Source organism: Rhipicephalus microplus, unplaced genomic scaffold (assembly GCF_043290135.1).
Source record: "Rhipicephalus microplus isolate Deutch F79 unplaced genomic scaffold, USDA_Rmic scaffold_16, whole genome shotgun sequence".
Taxonomy (NCBI): domain Eukaryota; kingdom Metazoa; phylum Arthropoda; class Arachnida; order Ixodida; family Ixodidae; genus Rhipicephalus; species Rhipicephalus microplus.
In genome coordinates this window covers 5944054-5965893 of record NW_027464589.1, presented here as the reverse complement: position 1 = coordinate 5965893, position 21840 = coordinate 5944054, and the positions used below count along the sequence as shown (strand labels likewise).

General features: G+C 46.0%; 2 protein-coding genes across 7 annotated transcripts in view; one reads left to right on the top strand and one right to left on the bottom strand.

Moving 5' to 3' along the window:
- The window catches only part of ECSIT (evolutionarily conserved signaling intermediate in Toll pathway, mitochondrial), a 40862-nt gene extending 38633 nt beyond the window's left edge, over window positions 1–2229 (bottom strand). For all 3 annotated transcript variants that reach the window (XM_037417973.2, XM_037417974.2, XM_037417975.2), the window contains exon 1: window positions 1779–2229. In XM_037417973.2, the coding sequence (XP_037273870.1) occupies window positions 1779–2229 (451 nt within the window). The remainder of the gene's footprint in view (window positions 1–1778) is intronic.
- A 346-nt stretch (window positions 2230–2575) lies between these two features.
- Window positions 2576–21840, top strand: part of LOC119166654 (leucine-rich melanocyte differentiation-associated protein) — a 135108-nt gene continuing 115843 nt past the window's right edge. For all 4 annotated transcript variants that reach the window (XM_075883334.1, XM_037417977.2, XM_075883333.1 and 1 more), the window contains exon 1: window positions 2576–2845. In XM_075883334.1, coding sequence (XP_075739449.1) covers window positions 2576–2845 — 270 coding nt within the window. The remainder of the gene's footprint in view (window positions 2846–21840) is intronic.

Below are 21840 nucleotides of genomic sequence, written 5' to 3'. Positions count from 1 at the left end.
TTATTTACGAGTTCCGTATTGTATGGCAAAGCTATATACCTCACGTGCTATTGGCTTTCAACAGCTGCAGCTTTGTTAGTTATTGCCTTTGTGCTTTCATCTGTACTTATATAAGGAGGTCATATCGAAGCAATAAACAGTTAGTAGTGAGCGCTGCGTGTCGTGTGTGTTACTCGGGTGGATGTGTGAGTGCTTGTGTGAGTGTTTGCGAGAGTCAAGGTTGCGCTAAATTCTTACAATATGAAGAACGAATCTGTCCAGTCTCAATCGCTTTCTCAACTCCATAAATGAATCACAGATGCCGGCATGTTACCTTTACGCACATACTCTTTTATGGATGCGACACTAAAAAATAATCACAGATTTAATAAAACACAATTTCAAGAAACTGAAATGAGAAATTTAGTCGAGCTTATCCAATGATTACTTCGAAATGCGAGCTAGCAGAAATAACCACGTAGCTGAGGACATTTGCTGTTACATCGCTGATATCAACAATAGCAATAGTAAAAATAATAAAAGGCATGACACAGCCCGGGAAGCCTCTGCTGATGGCAGTTCTAGCCTAACCAGAAAGCCTTCAAGCCGAGCCGAAATCGTGGCCATGACAAACATGCATAAATTTACCAACGTAAGTAATGTTGTGGTTCAGATGTGTTGTGTGATATGTAGGAGCAACAGGCATTAAAACAGTGCATGAACCAACATGGAAGCTAAGGGATGCTTTAGTCAACGTGATGGGCCGGGCGGAAATATCCCTGGTCTTATTTAAGCCATAGGTTACCACGGTTGTGACAACAAGTATATTGGAGAGACCAGCGATTTCAAGATGAGAGTTGAGCAACAGGAATAAGACGCTGCGGAACGACGCATGGCACCCTCGCCGAACATGTGTAATCTACAGGCCACCGAACTGACTGGTAAAGCACGTGTTCTCTGGCCAAAGAAACGCTTCTATCATGCCTGCCCATCTAATCCCTGCACCTTGAATCCCTGCACATACAGGCACATAGGCTGTGCCAGAGTCATGGGAGGCTTTGGACAATGTACTCTCTGTGCCTACGCCGCGTAGTTAGGCATACTCAAGGAGAGATGCGATTCAGAAAAAGATGTGACGTTAATCTGTAGCCTAGGGAAATTAAATTTTAGGTGTGCATGTAGGCTTTCATGCTGATTTCAAGTAAGTAATTAGTTTTATAGTAAGTTTTCGTTTTATGCCATGACAATTTGTAGTTAGTTATGGACAAACCTTTTATGCCGCTAAACTTTTTTGGTTCTGAGCCAGCAATGGCTCATATTGCTCCACATTAGCTGTACAATGCAAATAACGACCAAGAAAGTGTGTATAGCAAATAATAGCACAGAAATAGTGTAATGTTGGAATTATCAGAGTCCTGAGCCCATACTATTTGCTTACTTTGGGTTCGTATTAAGTATACAGGCGATATCAAGTTTTAAGAGAGCTACTTGCACCCTTCACATATTACGGAATGTGTGGGAAAATTTCATCCTGATCGGGCTATTAGACGTACTTAAAACATGTTGTACAAAGTAAATAAGTTGCCCAGAAATAGATTTATGTTGAGAAAAATGCATTTAAATGTATAAGCGAAAGCTCATCTATGCGGAAATTTAGGATGATTGCCATCACGAGAAATTCGAAATCGTGGTTATTTTAGTGAACTCCGTTTGCAAAATGCAATGGCGAGTAGCCAGGTGACAATTTGCAGGCGAATCTAAACGATGGGCAGCCTATAATCTGACTTGTGGGCACCCACCGTGCGACTCCATAGTGTCCAAAAGGCGCACGCCGCAGTGTTGGTGGTAGGGAAAGTGGAAGAACTCGGCCTGCACCAGGCTCCGCGGCGTGTACTTCCCCTTGGGGAACAGATCAAACAACATCTTGTACACCTCCAGGTCCCTCTCGACGTGGAACTCGGTGACGAACCGCGTGGCCACGTTGATGAACTCGACGTGACCTCGGCGGTTCTCGTTGCCCAGTTTGAAGCGCTCGATGACCTCGACGAAGCCCTGGCGGTTACGCGCGTCCTCGCTCCGGAACAGGCTCTCGCGCAGCGCCAATGCCGCCCCCTGACGCGGGGGCTTTCGCCGACCGAAGAACAGCCGCACTCGGGACGTCGACAGCGGTTTCCGGGCGCCCAAGACGATACCGCTGCAGCCCACCGACAGGAGGGCGCCGGCCATCGAAACACACGGGCGCAGAATCATTGCTCACTCTGCAGTGCAAAGCTGCAAGCGTTGGTGTTTGGTCACTCTGAGCCCGTCGGGGCAGCAGTTTCGGAGACATCGCTGACCTCTACGGCACACCGCACAAACGCCGCCATCGGTCGGTACACAGAGCCGTTTCATTCGTCCGTGCACGGCACGGAGGAACGTGGTGCATGGAGTCGGTACGACCAGTGTTTGCAGACGAAGCGGGCGTCGTCTGCCATCTGTGGAGGCCCGCTTCTTCGGGCCGAGAGATTTGATATGCCCGAAGACCCAAACCCAAAACAAGCTGTTCGTACGCAGCGGCCGTTATTGTGGCGCTCCACGTGACCGGCGTCGCGATAACATGTTTCTACGTGGCGCTAGTACTGCCACAGCTCCGATAGCAGCACCCGAAGTCAGTTGTTGGGCTATGGCGGCGTCGTTCGCGCATAGGGGCCCCAGCGACGGCTCTTCGGTCTTCGAACCGTACCGTAACGGCGACATCTCGTGCGTAGGCCATGACTGCCGTACAATACCCGATAGGTTGGTGCACGCGTACGCATTCGCCGCTTACCGCCTGGACTTGAGCTACAACCGGCTGACTACCATACAGGGCATCGAACATTTTGTACAGGCAAGACATTTTACCTTCACTCGTTAATATGTGTGCTTGAATTGTCTGGAAACGCTGCCCTAAGAATGATCTAAAGGTTTTCGAGTGGTATACTCATGGCAGCCTTGTAATTTTTTATAGTTGCCTCGAGTAAGTCGCCTGGAGAGAGGGTGCAAACAATACGGACAGTCTTGCGCGTCTATCTTTCCGCCACTGGGCGCCTTTACTGACTATCGACATTTGCGCAATTTTGTGCTTATCACGCATGCTTTATCAGGTTGTTTATATTGCCGCCGAGGGCAAGGTTCTATTTGGCGTTGCATAAGTGGTTGCCAGACTGGAAGGGTGGCTGTTGCCAGACTGCCGCTAAATTTGGCAGAAAATTTTTTTTCTGTAGTTGTGGCTTTTTTGCAAGAGTTTGGTGTTATCCGCGGTGCACTTCTTGGCTGAAAATTTTTCTCCTGTAGTTGTGGCTTCTCCGCCAGACAGACAGTCGGGAACAGCACAGAAGCGGCCGCCGACATCCGAGTGATGGGGAATTCGCAAGGACCTCGGCTTAATTATGGTGACCCACGATGCAGTAAGTCGTCACGTACAATCGCCCCGGCAAAAAAAAAAAAAAAAAAAAAAAAAACGAGCAGACCCACATTTCAGGTACAATGGTTGCAGGAAACAGCTAGCTGTCCCAGCTCCGCGGGACACTCACAATGCTGGGTAGGCAGGGGCAAGGCTCCCTTTTTTTTTTTTTTCCCTCTCGAGACGTACTTGGTCGTTGCACGTCTCAACGTGAAAGACCTTTTCCTTCGATTAAGGTGATCGCTCGCCGATATCCTGTGCTCGACTTTTGCTAAGCTCGGTTCCTTCCGTTAATTAAAACGGAATTGAGACGGCCTCTTAATTGCACGGCAGCACCGCGCTCGACTTCTGCTAGGCGCGGTATATTCCGTAAAGAAAACGAATTCTGTAATGCGCGGTTCATTCCGTTAATTAAAACGGAATTAAAACGGCCTCTTAATTGCGCAGCAGCGCCGCGCTCGACTTCTGCTAGGCTCAGTCCATTCCGTTAATTAAAACGGCCAGCGTCGCTCATGCACTCGCGAAATTCACCGCGGATAGCACCAAACTCTTACGGAGAAGCCACAACTACAGGAGAAAAGTTTTCAGCCAAGAAGTGCACCGCGGATAGCACCAAACTCTTACGAAGAAGCCACAACTACAAAAGAAAAATTTTCTGCCAAAATTAGCGGCAGTCTGGCAACAGCCACCCCAAAGTCTGGCAACAAACTTATGCAACGCGAAATGGAACCTTGCCGCCGAGATCTGGCTGCAGCGGTGGCATCGCCGTCTCAGTGTAGACAAGCGGTGAGAGATGCGCATCAAAATCGCGGCACTTGGCCATGAGCAGTTTTCGTGCGCTGACTGCACTCAACTGGAAATATCTATTTTTTTCCATTGCCGAAGTAATGCATGAAGCCCGCCAAACGTTACTCAGTTGAGCACTGTATATTTACGCATGTCAAGATTTGTGCATCCGCGAGTAGTTATAATAGCAATTTGTGCATGAAAATGCAACTGATGGGCAAATAACAATCTGTTTTATTGATTTGTATGACTGATGTTTGATATCTAGCACCTTTCAAAATGGCCGGCAAGCCCGCCATTCTTTGGCGATTTCAGGTCCGTTCGATTCGCCTGCACCACGTGAACCAGTTCACGAGGTGCTGCACCTTGCCATTCGTTTCAGCGGTGTAGCAATGACGGCCTCTGAACCTTGCCATTCGTTTCGGAAGGTACAGAAGAGGTGTAGCACTGGTTCACGATTTTCTTGCACCTCCTACGCTGACGGTGCCGGCTTGGTGCAGCCGCGCGTGCAGCTGAGCAGACGACGCAGCACTTTGGCGTAGGTGGCTTAGGCGCCGTGTACCCGCCTATACAAACGCGGTGGGTTTTGTCAAGATGTTTGCGTCTCATAAACTGTCCGCATGTTCGATTCGCCATCGGTCAGTGTTTGCTGAACGACGTAAATTAAGCGAAAAGAAATAAGGCCTGCACCTTGTCGGCACATCGTCATTCGTTTCGGGTATCGTGCTGTGCCTGCACCGCTGAACTCACGCTGCACAATTTCTGAACTTCGCGTGCACAGCTGTGAACCGGTTCTGACTGGTGCAGGTGAATCGAACGGACCTGAAATTCATATTAACAGTTGGGAACGGAAAGGGTTTACACATGCAGTGATAGGGAGTTTTAGAATAGAGAGTTTTAGAATACCGTTTGCAAGCGCTGCGGGCGAAGCGGGTGCGATAAGAGCTTTAGAATATTAACGCGATAACGTTAAGGTACGAACACAATTGCCGCGTGGCGCCACTTGCCGCTCACTTTTCTCTCTTTCCCCCGCTCAGTCAATTTTTGCCGCCGACCGAATCGCTCGCGGCGCTTTTTTTGTCGCTGCCGTTGTTGAGATAAGATAGTTAGCAGAAGCGGCTGGATAGCGGGATTAGGGTTGAACTTGGGGCAGTTGGGCGCTCGGTCCGATGGTCGGGAGGGCGATGGCTAAGGAAGGAAGAAAAACCACGGGCGAGAGTGAGCTGGTGCAGTGCCATGGCCGCTCGATCTCTCCCTTTGGGATCGAGAGGCCGTGGCAGTGCGAACAATTCAAGCGTTGATGCTACCTAGACGACACAGTCTTCATGAGTTTGGCTGACGCGGAGAAGGCTAGCTTCGTGTGCAGGCTGTGCGAAGCACTGAAGGTGGAGGAAGCTACCACCAGCCTATTAAAGCAAATGAAGGGTGACCTTCGAAAAGAACGGGAAGGGCGGACCGAGCAGTGGGTAAAGGAGCTACTGGCGCTTTGTCCCGGCCCAGAGCGGTACGAGATGGAAGGCGTGGGCAGCGGAAAACGCGAGAGGCGGGAAGGAACAGGCGAGAAGGGAGGTCAGGGGGCCGCAGTGTCTGGTCACAGCATGGAGGCCCCGAGAACATACAGCTCGGTGGCGTGGCAGTCCTCGAGCAGGGCAGAAACACAGGACACATGGCAGAGAGAGAAATAGGGAAAGCAAACGGGGGTGCCATCGCAAACAGAAAGCCAGCGATTGGAGCGTAGAATAGTGCTAGTGGTCGGAGACTCTAACTTGGCCAGGGTTAGAGATGGCGTCTTCAAGACAGTGAAGGAAGATGGGAGAGAGAGGGTGGAAGCACAGTCAGGGAAGTGCATTATGGATGCATTGGCGAAAGCTCAGGAGGTTGTAGAAGACAGCTTGGAGGACGAAAATCTCGTCATTATTCATGCTGGTCTTAATGATGTGCTGAAGTACTCGGAACCTTCAGAGCCAGTTAGAACGTCATTATTCATGCTGCTGAAGTACTCAGAACCTTCAGAGCCAGTTAGAGGGTGAGATGCGTGAACTCGGAGACGCCTCTGGGGTGTTCATGTGACCATATGCTCAGCAGAGGTCTGGGGTCAGCCTCGTGGCACTGAAAGGAGGGTAGCGGAGGCAAAACTGTGTCATCAGGGGTATGAGCCGGCAGCTCGAATACAGTGTAATAAAGGTGAACCAGAACCTTTACAAGCCCGGCGCTCGCAACTTTGCACAGGATGGCATTCACTACAGTGGCAGGATAGTTGGTAACAGGGTCGGTTGGCAAGCCACAGCTTTTTTAGGGGGGCCCAGAGCTCTGAGGCCAACAGTGCAGCAAAAGACGGTTCTAAAGGGGCACAAATATTTGAGCCACATGGTGTCCGTAGAAGAAGAAATCGACGTAAGCACAAGGGCCGAGCTAAATCAGACATAGGCTAAATTAACATGCAGGGTGGCAAGAACAAGAAGTGGGAAGAGATAGAAGAGCAGTTAAGGCAGGAAGAGATGATGGTGTATGGAGTTGTGGAGACACATTTTCGGGACATGGAACAACCATCTTGCAATCCGGACTACGTATGGAAATATTGCAATAGAACAGAAGGCAGCAAAAAGGAGGGCGGATTGGGGCATTCATACATAAAAGTATGGGTTGGCAAAAAGTCAAGCAGGGATCCACAGATCATTTATGATTAAAAGGGAAAGTAGCTGGGCAGATGACACTCCTTGGTTTGGTGTACTTGTGGACGGGAGCAAAGGCCAAATAGGAAAACCAGGCAATGGTCGAGTGTATATCGAAGGACGTTGAGGAATTAGGAGGAGAGTGCGAGATAATTATACTAAAAGATATGAATGCGCACATAGAAGATGTAGATGGGTATACTGACTCAACAGGCAAAATGATCATAGATATGTGTGAAAGGCATGATTTGATCACTTGCAACAGTACTGAGAAGTGCGAAGGGTAAATAACATGGGAGGTAGGAAGGCTACAGTCGACGATAGATTATGGACTGATGTCACATAGTATGCATGATAAGCTCAGGGGAATACACATAGATGAATGAAGAAGTCTGGGTAGTGATAACAAACGCACCAAGTTATTTTTTGGAAGAGCAATTAAAATGGGAAGGAGACAAGTCAAGCAACTACAGGGGAATTTTTATTCAGAAACGCAAATAGAAATAGCTACTAAACAAATTGAGAAAGTAACCACTGAGGATAATAAAACAGTGTGGACGTACACAAATCTAATTAGACTGTTGCTTGAGCTTGCTAAGGCACGTGACAAGTTTCCCCGGCAAAGGAGACACAAGCCCAAGAGTTGGTGGGATGAGGAGGTTGAGAGAGGCATAGGGAAACGTCAGGAAGCCTCGAGGGAAGACAGACATGCTAAGCAGTGGGGTGCACTGACAGATAATGTTAAAAAAAATTCGATAACTTTCTAAGCTGTAGAAGGGAAGCATCCCTTCTGATCAATGAAAATATTAGAAAAAAGGGCGCTCCGGGGCTGGCAAATATACATAAGAGGATAGAAAGGCAGCTGCAAAATTTTGAAACCATCTAAACGCCCTAAGAAATGAGAAAGGCCTAGAGCAGAGGTTTATAACTACAGCTCAAAATGTTAGGCATGAAGGGCGCAAACTATTGAATATATACGAACAAGGGTGACAGTAAAAATTTCAACAAAGAATTTCCTTGTGGACCTTAAAAGATAAGGATGGATCAAGTGGTGCGATGGCTCCATTTTCACAACGAGAGTGGGAAAGGGCTGAGAAAAGGGTTCCTAGTAGTACATCAACAGGCCCAGATGGCATTCCAATTAGGCTGATAAAGACATTAGGTCCGAAGTCTAAGCAGGCTTTGAGAGAGGCAGTGAGCAAAATAATAATCGATGGTGAAGTTCCCGATGGATGGAAACTTAGCAGGATGAGCATGATCTATAAAGGAAAGGGGGACAAAGCTGACATAAACAACAATCGTCCTATAACAGTGACATCAGTGGTCTACAGGCTGGCGATGCAGATTATAAAGAAAAGACTTCAGGAATGAATGGAGGATGAGGGAATGCTGGGGGAACTGCAAAATGGGTTTCGGAAACAAGCAGATTGGAAGACAATCTGTTATCACTGACGCATTGCATTGAAATAGCAGAAAAGGAACACAGCCCTCGGTGGCTAGCCTTTTTGGATATCAAGGGAGTGTAGGATAGCGTGGTTCAAGAGGTCTTGTGGGGAATACTCCACACGCTAGCTGTGGAGGATGGAGTCACTAAACTCTTACAGGATATCTATAAAAGTATCAAGGTAGTTATGAAATGGGAAAAACAGGTATCCTAGGCCACAGAGATTAAACAGGGGCTTAGACAAAGGTGCCCTCTGTCACCCTTGTTATTCGTGATGTGCCTATGAGGATTAGAGGCCAAATTAGAGGGGAGTGGACTTGGCTTCAACCTCCGTTTCATCAGCAAGGAAAACTTATTAAACAAGCACTACCAGCATTGATGTACGTAGATGATATAGTGCTAATGGCCGACAACAAGGAAGATTTGCCGGGATTGATTGACATCTGTGGTAATGCGGGAGATAAGTTAGATTTTGTATTCAGTAAGGAAAAATCAGCAGTCATGATTTTTATTGATAATGAAGGTAGTGAGCTTACAATACAGGAGGTCACGCTAGAGATAACGGATAAATACAAATATCTGGGTGTATATATAAGCAATGGGGCCAAATACTTAAGGGAACATGAAATATACATAACGACTAAAGGAAACAGGAATGCAACGGTGATGAAAAATAGGGCACTGTGGAATTACAGTAGGTATGATGCTGTGAGAGGAATTTGGAAAGGTGTCATGGTTCCTGGTCTGGCTTTCGGCAATGCAGTCTTGTGCATGAGATCAGAAGTTCAAGCAAGATTAGCAATTGAGCAACGTGGAATAGGTAGGCTTGCTTTAGGAGCTCACGGGAATACACCAAATCAAGAAGTACAAGGTGATACAAGATGGACATCATTCGAGGGCAGGGAAACTAGCAGCAAGATAAAGTTTGAGAAGCGATTGAGAGAAATTGGGGAAGAGCCTTGGGCTAGGAAGGTTTTCAGCTACTTGTACATAAAGAATGTCGATACAAAATGGAGGAAGCGAACCAGAAAATTGACGAGTAAATACTTAGACAAGAGCAGGGTGCCAAACCATGAAGAACTATCGGTTAAGAAGAAGGTTAAGGAAACGGAGACCGATATGTGGAGAAGTGGCTTAGTTAAGAACTCGGCACTAGAGATCTATCGAACTTTAAAGCAGAAAATTTCCAAGGAAAGGATCTATAATAATACTCGTGGTAGTTCTCTACTATTGGAGGCCAGGATGGGAGTATTGCGAACCAAGACATATCAGGCCAAATACGAAGGGGTAGACACAGTATGCAGTGCGTGTGGAGAGGAAGAAGAAACTGCCGAACACTTGATAATATTCTGTAAACGGCTTCACCCTATAGGTAAGGATGATGGCACAGAGTTTTTCAAAGCACTGGTGTTCAGGGACAGGTAGGGCAAAATAGACTTAAAGTGGGTAGAATTAACTGGGAGGTTATCTGATTGGTGGCTAAAGTGAAGGCACGAGTGAAAATAAACCCTTCACTGCAAAGTACCAGTGCTTAACTTCACCGTTTAAAGGGAAAAAAACTAAATTTAGTTCTTGTTCACTAAATATTACGGCTAAGTGGCGTCAGCCGCCGCCCAATCTCAGGGCTATAGCCATATCAATCCATCTATCCGTCGGCTGCCGCGCAGGCAAGCCGCCAATGGGTGCCTGCTTTTTCTCCCTTCCTCCTCGTATGGACGTGGCCTCCTCATTCATGCTACAGTGGCTAGAATATCCGATTCTAGCCACTGTATAGATGCTAGCCACTGTACTACAGGGTACTAGAACTAATGCACTCTAACCTTACCCATGCTAGGGTGGCTAGAATGAAGAGGTGTGATGAGTGCTGCTGAGTGCGGCACTTTTCGCTTGCCGGATGACTGTCGCTCCAGAAGTCTGGGTAGTGATCACAAACGTATCAAACTAAGTTTTGAAAGAGCAGTGGAAGTAAGAAGGAGACAAGATGAGTAACTGCAGGCAAATTTTTATTCAGAAAGGCAAATAGAAATAGCTATAAAGAAATTAAGAAAGTAGTCACTGAGGATATTAAAACAATGTGGACATACACGTATTTAATTAGACTGTTTGTGCTAGAGCTTGCTAAAGCACGTGACAAGTCACCCCAGGAAATGAGGACAAAACCCAAAAGTTGTTGGATTGAGGAAGTTAAGAGAGCCATAGCAAAACGCCAGGAAGCCTCTAAGGAACACAGACATGCTAAGCAGTGGGGTGAACCGACAGACGATGTTGAAATGATTGATATGTGAGGTTTAATGTCCCAAAACCACCATATGTGTATGAGAGACGCCGTAGTGGAGGGCTCCGGAAATTTCGACCACCTGGGTTTCTTTAACGTGCACCCAAATCTGAGCACACGGGCCTACAACATTTCCGCCTCCACCGGAAATGCAGCCGCCGCAGCCGGTATTAGAACCCTCGACCTGCGGGTCAGCAGCCGAGTACCTTAGCCACTAGGCCACCGCGGCAGGGCAGACGATGTTGAAAGAAAATGGGACATCTTTCTAAGCTCTACAAGGAAAGCATCCCTCCTGATCAATGAAAAGATTAGAAGAAAGGGTTCTCAATGGCTGGCAGAAGTATATAAAAAGGACAGAAGGGACGCTGCGAAATTTTGGAACCATCTAAACTCCCTAAGAAATGAGACGAGCCTAGAACAGAGGTTTATAACTACAGCTCAAGGTGCTAGGCTAGAAGAGGACGAAGCTATTAAATATACAAGGAGAAGGGTGACAGAAAAGTTTCAACAAAGAAGTGTCTTATGCACCAGAATAGACAAAGATCGATCAAGTGGCACAATAGCTCCTTTTTCACAACGAGAGTGGGAAAGGGCTGATAAGAGGGTTTCACGTAGTACATCAACAGGCCCAGATGGCATTCCAATTATGCTGATAAAGACATTGGGTCCGAAGTCTAAACAGGCTTTGAGAGAGGCAGTAAGCAGAACAATAATCGATGATGAAGTCCCCGATGGATGGAAGCTTGGCAGGATGAGCATGATCTATAAAGGAAAGGGGGGCAAAGCTGACATAAGCAACTACCGTCCTATAACAGTGACATCAGTGATGTGCAGGCTGGCGATGCAGATTATAAAAGAAAGACTGCAGGCATGGATAGAGGATGAGGGGGTGCTGGCAGAACTGCAGAATGGGTTTCGAAAACAAAGGAGGTTGGAAGACAATCTGTTTTCATTGACACAGTTCATTGAAATAACAGAAAAGAAACATGGGACCCTGTGCCTAGCATTTTTGGATATCAAGGTAGCGTACAGTAGCGTGGTTCAGGAAGACTTTTGGGGAATACTGGACACACTAGGTGTGGAAGATGGAGTCCCTAATCTTTTAAAGGATATCTATAAAAGCAACAAGGTACCTCTTTTTGTAGTTATAGAGTGGTAAAAACAGGCATCCAAGCCCACAGAGGTAAAACAGGGGCTTAGTCAGGTGTGTCCTCTGTCTCCCTTGTTACTCATGACGTACCTACAAGGATTAGAGGCCAAATTAGAAGTGGACTTGGCTTCAATCTTCCTTTAGTCAAGCAAGGAAAACTCATTGACCAGGCACTACCAGCATTGATGTACACAGATGATATAGTGCTAATGGCCGACAACAAGGAAAACTCGTTGAACAGGCACTACCAGCATTGATGCACGCAGATGATATAGTGCTAATGGCCGACAACAAGGAAGATTTGCAGAGATTGATGGACATTTGCTGTAATGAGGAAGATAAGCTAGATTTCAGATTCAGTAAGGAAATATCAGCAGTCATAAATTTTATTGATAATGAAGGTAGTGAGCTCAAGATACAGCAGGTCACTAAAAAAAAATAACGGATAAATACAAATATTTGGGTGTATGGATAAGCAATGGGACCGAGTACCTACGAGAACACGAACCATACGTAACAACTGAAGGTAACAGGAATGCAGCAGTGATGAAAAATAGGGCACTGTTGAATTACAATAAGTATGATGTTGTGAGAGGAATTCGGAAAGGTGTCACGGTTCTTGGTCTCACTTTCGGCAATGCAGTCTTGTGTATAAGATCAGAAGTTCAAGCAAGATTAGAAATTAAACAACGTGTAATAGGTAGGCTTGCTTTAGGAGCTCACGGGAATACACCAAATCAGGAAGTACAAGATGATACGGGATGGACATCATTCGAGGGCAGGGAAACTAGCAGCAAGATAAAATTTGAGAAGCGATTGAGAGAAATTGGGGGAGAGCATTGGGCTAGGAAGGTCTTCAGCTACTTCTACAGGAAGAATGTCGATACAAAATGGTGGAAGCGAACCAGAAAATTGACGAGTAAATACTTAGACAAGAGCAGGGTGCCAAACCTTGAAGAACTATCGGTTAAGAAGGTGATGGAAACGGATACCGATATGTGGAGAAGTGGCATTGTTAAGAAGTTGGCACTAGAGATCTATCGAACTTGAAAGCAGGAAATTTCCAAGGAAAAGTACTATAATAATTCTCGGGGTAGTTCTCTACTGTTGGAGGCCAGGATGGGAGTACTGCGAACCAAGACTTATCAGGCTAAATACGAAGGGGTAGAGACTGTATGTAGTGCGTGTGGGGAGGAGGATGAAACTGCCGAACACTTGATAATGTTCTGTAAAGGGCTTCATCCTATAGTTCAGGATGATGGCGCAAAGTTTTTCAAACCATTGGTGTTTAGGAACAGGGAGGGCAAAATAGACTTAAAGCGGGTAGAATTAACTAGGAGGCTATCTGATTGGTGGCTAAAGTCAAGGCACGAGTGAAAATAAACACTTTGCTACAAAGTACCAGTGCTTAACTTCACCGTTTAAAGAGAAAAAAATAAAGTTTTCTTCACTATGGCTGGCTGGCTGGCTGGCTGGCTGCCTGGCTGGAAACGGAGAAAACCATCGTTTTCTCCATTTTTCTTCAACCTTACATTGCCTACACTCTGTGTCAGCCTCTTCTCCATCCGCTTCTACACTTCGGTCCATTTTCAAACCCACCCCACATCCTGAACACTTTACAGTCTTTTAACAATGTGTTTCTGAGACTAATTTTCCCTATGACTTGTCTCACTTGATAACTACAAAACTCAAGCCTTGCCCTACGAAAAAGAGAAAGTCTAAGCTCTACTACAAAAATTTGCGTGTTCAATGTACGTGCACAAAAAAACAAACAAAAAAGAAACAAAAACCAAACACACACACACGTGCACAAACTAATAAATACCTGGTGACTGACCCCCGAAAAAGCCGTACAATGTGAAAAGTGCTACAAAGATTATAACTGCTGGCTTAATATATATAAGGACAAGCTCGGAGCATGCGAAACCACTTATCTGCGCAGTCGATCGGGAGCGCTATAAAAACACGCCCATCCACCGTGACAGTCTGAACCGAACCAAACCGTGGTGGTCCATAGAAGGGTGACACCTGCAGCGGCGCAGTTTGCAAACTGAAAGAAGAATCTAGTAACGTTGGCCGGGCTAGACTGCACCTGCGCACTCCCTTCTCTCGATACAAGCCATTCCGTGCCATGTATGGTGTTGTTACAATTTGCAGGACATTCTTACTTCCTCCAAAGTTAGTAATAATAAATATATTCCAACCGCTAGTTCCCATTAATGTTCCAAACTTGAACGCAAGGCTTGCAATCAGATGAATACCACTGCGGCTAAAAGCATTGGCAATGATATCAGCTTGAAATGTTGTAGTGATTTTTCTTGTGAGACAAATAATGTAGTTTATATGCTTGAGCGCTCCATTTGCAAGTTGCTGTATATAGGTCATCGCAACAATGCATTTTGGTACATGTTCAATAATCACGTGGCGCACGTGCACTCTATGCTTTCGACCACCGCGTTTTTGTAACGTGTACATAAATGTGGGCGAGTTGGTTTGAGGCAATCTTGGTAACATTTCGGCATGCACACAGTGAACTGTGTGCCCACTGAAGTGATATTGAGAAAGGTGCCTCGCCGCGCTGGTCTAGTGGCTAATGTACTCGGCTGCTGACCCGCAGGTCGCGAGATCGAATCCTGGCTGTGGCGGCTGCATTTCCGATGGAGGCTCAAATGTAAGCCCGTGTGGTCATATTTGGGTGGACGTTAAAGAACCCCAGGTGGTCGAAATTTCTGGAACCCTCTGCTACGGCGCCTCTCATAATCATATTGTAATGGACCTCGAGGTCCGCCGGCTAGCTGGCTGTCGTGCAGGAATGAGAGCTGGCACGTCCGAAAGGAATGCACTTTAACGGAACAATAGAAAAAAAAATCTGATGGATTCGTGCCCGCGAGTGAGCGGTAAGTCGTGAGGAGTACTCGCGATGATGATGAACAGCGTCTACTCTGTTGGTGAAGACGAAGTTACATATGCCCGGGCTTAACAGATGAAGTCACTCTATTTATGGAGTCACTCTATTTCCAGTGGGTAGAGCATTCGAACAGGGCGGTTGACTTCTGCTTCGCCCGGCAACTGGAGAAAACAGGAGCGAACTTTCCCCTCGCGTCCGTTATGAAAGTATCTTACTCTTGCCATCACCCAACCTTGCCGAGGGCGTTGTTTTTCTTTTATAAAAACTAAGTTTCCATCCTTCAGCAATTCAGTGCGTTTCGCTTTCTTGACGGTGAAGTTTCAGTTCGTCAGATATTCTTTCTGCCAACGTTTCCGAAAGGTTTGCAAGTCTTCTTCTCTTCTGGAAGAAGTGGTTCAGCTGGTCTTCTCTTTCATCATCCTTTGGCATTTCGTGAGGTGGCAGAGATGTGATTCTTTGCCCCACTAGAAAACTTGCTGGGCAAAGTTGGTAGGGCTCGTCAACATTACTGCAAACAAATGTTAAAGATCGTGAATTCAGCACGGCCTCTACTTCTGTTAAAAGCGTGCTGAGCTCCGTGATACCCACAAGTCAAAATCCAAGCATTTCTAAGGCAGTTTTTCACAGAACGTACTAACTTCTCGCAGACACCTCCCCACCAAGGAGCACTTGGGCACATGAACTTCCGCTGAATATCCGATGCCGCAAAAAACAAGTTACATCTGGGTAGCGAACAGACTTCCACAATTGTTCAAGCACCTTGGATGCCCTCATAAAGGTTCGGTCGTTGTCGCTTTATATGATGCTACATATTCATTTCGAAATAAGTCTTCTGAAGTCACAGAGAAAATTTGCCGTAGTCGTGTTTTCTACCAACTCTAAGTGTATCGCCTGAGTGACAGCACAAGTGAATAGTGCAATATACGCACACTTGTGTCCACCTCTTCTGATGTATAATGAACCAGCAAAATCAATTCCTGTTACCAGAAAAGGTTCAGCTTTCGTACATCTATCACTCGGTAAAGAAGGTGTTTCTTGATGAACTGGTTTTGCTTGCATTCGTTGACATATCAGGCATCGGCGTACAACTTTCTTGACTAGTTGTCTGGCCTGTGGAACCCAAAATCGTTCACAGGTCTGTACAAGCGTATCTCGCACGCCTCAATGAAGAATCTTCATATAGGCTTGTCGGATAGTCAGCGTTCTGAAATGACTTTGTTTTGGTAAAAAGACCAGATTTTGAGTTCTGTAGTTCTCGTTTTTGCTTAGTGCACGACTTCGTACACGAATCAGTTCATCATTGCGCAATAAAAGCCGTAGATGTTGAACTTGGCTCAGCGCTGCAACAGGTTTTTCTGAAAGGTACGTTATTTCATCGCCAAACTGCGTCATTTGCTCGACACGTATCAGATATCATTCAGCTTTTTGTAGCTCTTCAGTCAGAAGCTCGTGTGATGACATGGGCGCACCTTTAAGCTTCTTCTATGTATCTCAACAGCCCCGCCATGGTGGTCTAGTGGCTAAGGCACTCGGCTGCTGACCCGCCGGTCGCGGGATCAAATCCCGGCTGCGGCGGCTGCATTTTTGATGGAGGTGAAAATGTTGTAGGCCAGTGTGCTCAGATTTGGGTGCACGTTAAAGAACCCCAGGTGGTCGAAATTTCCGGAGCCCTCCACTACGGCATCTCTCATAATCATATGGCGGCTTTGGGACGTTAAACTCCACATATCAATCAATCAATATGTATCACAACACCCACGCTGTGGCTCGTAGAAGTTTGATGCGAGAGCTGAACCGCTCTGGGTGAATCAGTCGTTCTAATGGCTGGGCGTGCTGACAGCACGCGTCAAGGTCGTGGTGGCACATGATACTTCTGTTTGCATTTTCTTGATTAAAGTCTTCTGGCCATCGTGAGGGATCACTCATTCATTTTGGTCCATGCCACCGCTGTTCTGTCTGATGTAGTTTTTCTGCTGATACACCTCTTGTCAATAAGTCTGCTGGATTTTCCTTGCCTGCGCAGAAACGCCAAAACGAGATCTTGGTTAGTTTTTGGATTTCAGCCACTCAATTTCGAATGAATGTTTTTGATGTCGATGGTTCCTTGTGAATCCAGCAGAGCATAATCTTTAAGTCAGACCAAATTGTGACCTTCTTAAAGGCTAGGTCAGAGTTGCTTGAAAGAACATGGTCAATGCATGCTGCCAGCAGAGCGACATCAACTCAAGTTGAGCCAATGTTATCGTTTTGATTGGTGCAACCCTTGTCTTTGCAAATAGGACTACAAGCTTCGTCCTTCGAATCAAACATAGAGGCGTTAGCTACTGTTCCCTAGGCCGATTCACTAGCGTCGGCAAAAATGTGCAAATGTGTCTTAGAAATCGGTCTTCGCATTCCATGATAAAGAGTGCTTACCAGCGCAAACGCGCATTGTCTCGTCTCTTCTCTTGCCTCCTTCTGCCCTGTTGTATGTGCTGGTAAGCACTCTTTATCATGTTATACCAACACGCCCAATCCTACTGTCTCTTGAGTCGCATTCCGGCTCCCAGAAACCTAGGAAAGTGTATGCTAGAAGGGGCGATAGTTCTTGGCTCTATTTTAACCATGCATCTGCCAGATGGAGTGGTAACAGTTCATCCTGCTTGAGATTAGATCTCCAGAGGTCTTCCAGAAAAATCTTCGCTCTCACAAGAAAGGGAGACGTGAGACCTAAAGGGTCGTAAAACCAAGTGATTGCTTGCAGAGCAAGACGCTTCGTCACATCATGTTGTGAAATATAGTATAAGATGTTCATAGGGTGGAAACAGAAGCTGTCGTTATCTGTATTCCAAGACATCCCCAGAACTATTCCAAGACATCCCCAGAACTTTAAGTATTCCTGGTGGCCTACAAAGTGGTTGTGTTATGATGGAATCTTGAAAACAGGCAGTAACTTGAAAGTAAACATTCGACAGAAGTCTGTCTGGTTGGGTATGAAACTGGGAGATGATTTAGACTCCAACCAAAAGTTTTAAAGAAATCCGACGTTTCGAAACCGAACTGGTTCCTTTTTAGGGGTGACTGCAAGACAACGTAGCAGCGTCGTCTTCAAAGCACTCGCAGTGCGGATAATGACCCCTCCCCTCTCTCGTTTTGCCATGGAGCGCAGTCCATGTGTATACACTGGGGGAAGGGTTCCGAGAGAGCGGTTGATGTTATGGGCTGTCCTTTGTATGTGCCACGACTTGAGTAACAAACTTCTCCTCCACTTCGGCTCGCTTTCAAGCATGGCCATTGCTTCGAAGTTTATCCGGTGATCCAACGTCTCCGCATGTTCGGCGACTGCGCTCCACTCTTTGTATAGCTCCCGCACATTGTTGGCGTGTTGCGTTATTCGTTACGGTAGGTTTTTAGTCTCGCCGATATACGAAAAAGAGCACTCGCCGCACGGAATCCCATAAACGACACCGAGGGTCCTGTCTATTGTTGACTGGTCTTTTGGGCGGGGGAGGAGGCGGCCCAGCAAACACGAAGGCACGTGCGCAATGCGAACCCCTTTCTTCTTGAAGATCCGCACCAACGTCTTGCTGTTTCCCTGAACGTATGAGACCGGCACGCGTTTCGGGGGGCTGCCAATTAAAGTTGATTGGGGTGTTCGTATCCTCTGTTGCTCTGCGTGGCGGGTCGCGGCTCGAATGAAATTTTTAAAGACGATAGTCTTTCTTGGGGACCTTCGACGCAAAATTTTTGGTCTGTCTGTCTGTCTGTCTGTACACTTCTCTTTTTGTTCACCCTTACGGTACTGGACACGCTAAACGGCACTATCTAGCCACTGCCCCAAACGGCCGACCCCATCCGCAGCGCCCACCAATGCTGCTCTAGCTTCGGCGTTCATACTTGTACAATTATCAAATAAAAAAAGGAATTATTGCGCATATCTGAGGCACCATAACAACACGTATATATTTCGTATGTGCATCTTTTACTAGAAAAGGCATACATACGTAATTCTATGGACCGTAGCGTTTATCACGCTGCGCTGACCATGCAACGCTTCCATGAAAAGGTGTTTCCAACACTTTGCTAAGACGACACGGTGGTGGCACCTGCCCGTCGCCTTGCCTTCTACACCTTATCACCTCTGAGACGGGCACGCACACCCGTCGCAGAGCCGCATGCTTCGTTGTCCGAGAAAACTGCCAGATGGCGCTCATGTCTCACGTGTGACTTGACTTGATGCGCTCGTTCACCTCCGCTGCACTCTCGAGGCACTTTAACGCAGCGCCTCCAAAATACCATTTACCGAATTTCTCGTGCAGAACATCAAATAAATGTTTTTTTCACTCTTTCCACACACAAGACTATCGTCTTTCGGCGACATTTCAGATTGACATGCAGATACGGGGCCAATTTTTGGGGGGTATTCGTCTTTTCTGACATCCGCAATTACGTGGGCCTCTTTTGTTTCTTTCGCTCCGTGTCATCGGAGCATAAGTTCTTAGCTCTCTGGAGTGGCGTGGTCACAACCGTGGCCTTGTCGCAGGCGGGGTGGGAAGAGTCAAATTGAAGGTAGCAGCTAGTGTGTGTTGGTTTTCTGTGAACGGAGAACTCGAAGCCGTTGCGCTTTCTTGCCACCTTGACGTCAAGAAATGGCAGGGAGCGGTCGCTTTGACACTCGGTCAAAAATTGTATGGCTGGGTGCGTGGAATTTAGATGCTGTCTGCAAAAGCAATCATTCGTATAACGGAGAAAAATCTTGGGTCACGGTGAGAAGCAGCTGAGCGCTTTCTCTGCTATGTATTCCATGGTCAGGTTTGCCATCGTGACGGAGATGGAAGCTCCCATCGTGGTTCCACTGTTCTGCCTGAAAATAGTTCCTCTGTAGGAGAAGTACGTACTGAACAGGCAGAACTTCAGTAGATGGCAGAGCTCGTCAACCGCCAAAGGAGTCCTTTCACTCAGGCTTGCGACCCCCTCAAGCGCAGAACGGGCAGACGAGACAGCTAAGGGCACTGGCACATTGGTGAACGTCGAGACGACGTCAAATGAGACCAGGCTCTCGTCATCGTCAATGCTCACATCTGACGCTAGCTGCACGAAGTGGTTGTGACTCCAGCCACTTTGTAAACAACGCTAGCGTCAGATGCTCGCATCTGATGCTAGCTGCACGAAGTGGCTAGAGTCACAGCCACTTGGCATTGGCTAGAGCATAGCCAATGCCAGCCTACTACAGAAGCGTTTTTATTATTAATGCCGTAGTGAGTATCAAGCAAGTGTGCTTGCAGCAGTTATCCAATGAGTGTTTAGAAAAGGCTCTGAAAGGCCACTCTTCTAGCTTTCTCTGTGACGGGGCTGAGCCTTCCGTGCAGGCCTGGCGTTATTTTTTTCTACAGCGTTTTTAAACAATTTTTTTTCTTCCTGCTGGAAAAATATGTATTTTTCTAGTTCTGTCTTCAATATAATACATTGTACTTGTTTTTTTTTCGTTAACATTTGCCGTACTCGCGCTGTTACAGCCATGATAGCCAGCAGTATTTGGAAATAAACAAATAAGGTAACTTGTACTTTCTTTTCGTTCGCTGATCTGTGTTATTAGATTTCTGATAAATAAGGTATAGTGTGTTTCCGAACACTCGCTTGTCTGTGTTGGCAGTAGTTGATATGCAAAGCAGATGTATGCACACACACCACGCACATTACGAATGCATGGGCACGATGTACGTACGCACGAGCATACATACATACATACATACATACATACATACATACATACATACATACATACATACATATACACACATACATACACACACATACATACAGACACGATACGCACATACATATACGCACATACATATACACACATACATACAGACACGATACGCAAGCACGACCTTCACCTGTGTGCGTGTATATACACACATGAGAAATCAAAAATGCTCGAAAGGAACATGCACACATACATACATACATACACACATACATATTTTATTTATTTTTTTGTTCACAAAATTCTGCAGGCCCATTTAAGGGCCCCAGCAGGAATTGCAAGATTATAACATTACACACAGGTGTAAAACAGCGAGAACAATAAAAAGATACATCATGTACAAAAGATACAAAAACATAGGTCATGGTTAAATACACTCAAGTGCCTCTACAGAGCCGGTTAACAATTGAGGTAGGCAGTTCCAGTCATTTATGGCTCAAGGAAAGAACGAGCATTTGAAAATGTTTGTTCTGGCGAAATACGGTGTTAATGAATGGGTTTGCCGATACCGGGTTTGTCTTGTCGTAAGCGGTTTCAGATACAAATCACAGTTTACTGATAGCTTGTTATTATTTAAAAGAAAAAGAAATTTGAGCCTGTGAGTTTTACGACGTTTTTTAAGTGTGGGTATACTGTTTTCTTTCATAAGGTTTGTGGGGGAATCAGTTCTTCGATACTTGGAGTAAATAAAACGGACCGCTTTGCGTTAAATTCGTTTGAGAGCCTCAATGTTTATTTTTGTGTATGGGTACCAGACGATTGAGGCATATTTCAATGAGGGGCGTATAACAGTCAAATAGGTTAGTTTTTTTACAGTAGAAGAAGCATGCTTTAGTTTGTGTCTCAAAAGACCAAGTTTACGGAAAGACGACGCGCAAATATTAGAGATGTGCTTATTCCAGCTGAGGTCGTTGGTTAGAGTGACACCAAGGTACTTATATTCAACAACCTCAGCTAGTGTCTGGGTACCGGATTGATATGTAAATAACAAAATATTTTTTTTGTTGGTTACTCGCATAAAGACGGTTTTGTCTGCGTTTAACCTCATCTCCCATTGCTCGCACCATGCAAAGATATTTCGGAGGTTAGTGTTGTTTAGCAAGACCTTGTCGTCATAGGAAGTTATTTCATTAAGCAGCACACAATCATCAGCAAACAGTCTGATCTGAACCGACGAGGAAACAGTATTAACAATGTCATTAATATAAATTGAAAATAATAAAGGCCCAAGTACACTCCCTTGGGGAACCCCAGAAAATACAGAGAGCGGGTCAGAGCAATTAGTGGCAATGCTTACAAACTGAACGCGATCAGACAAATAGGAAGAAATCCAGGAAATTATAAATTCTGGAAAGCGAATCGATTCCAGTTTTTGAATAAGCTTATCATGAGGAACAAGATCGAATGCCTTCGTGAAATCCAAAAAGATGACATCAACTTGACCTGCCTTATCTAA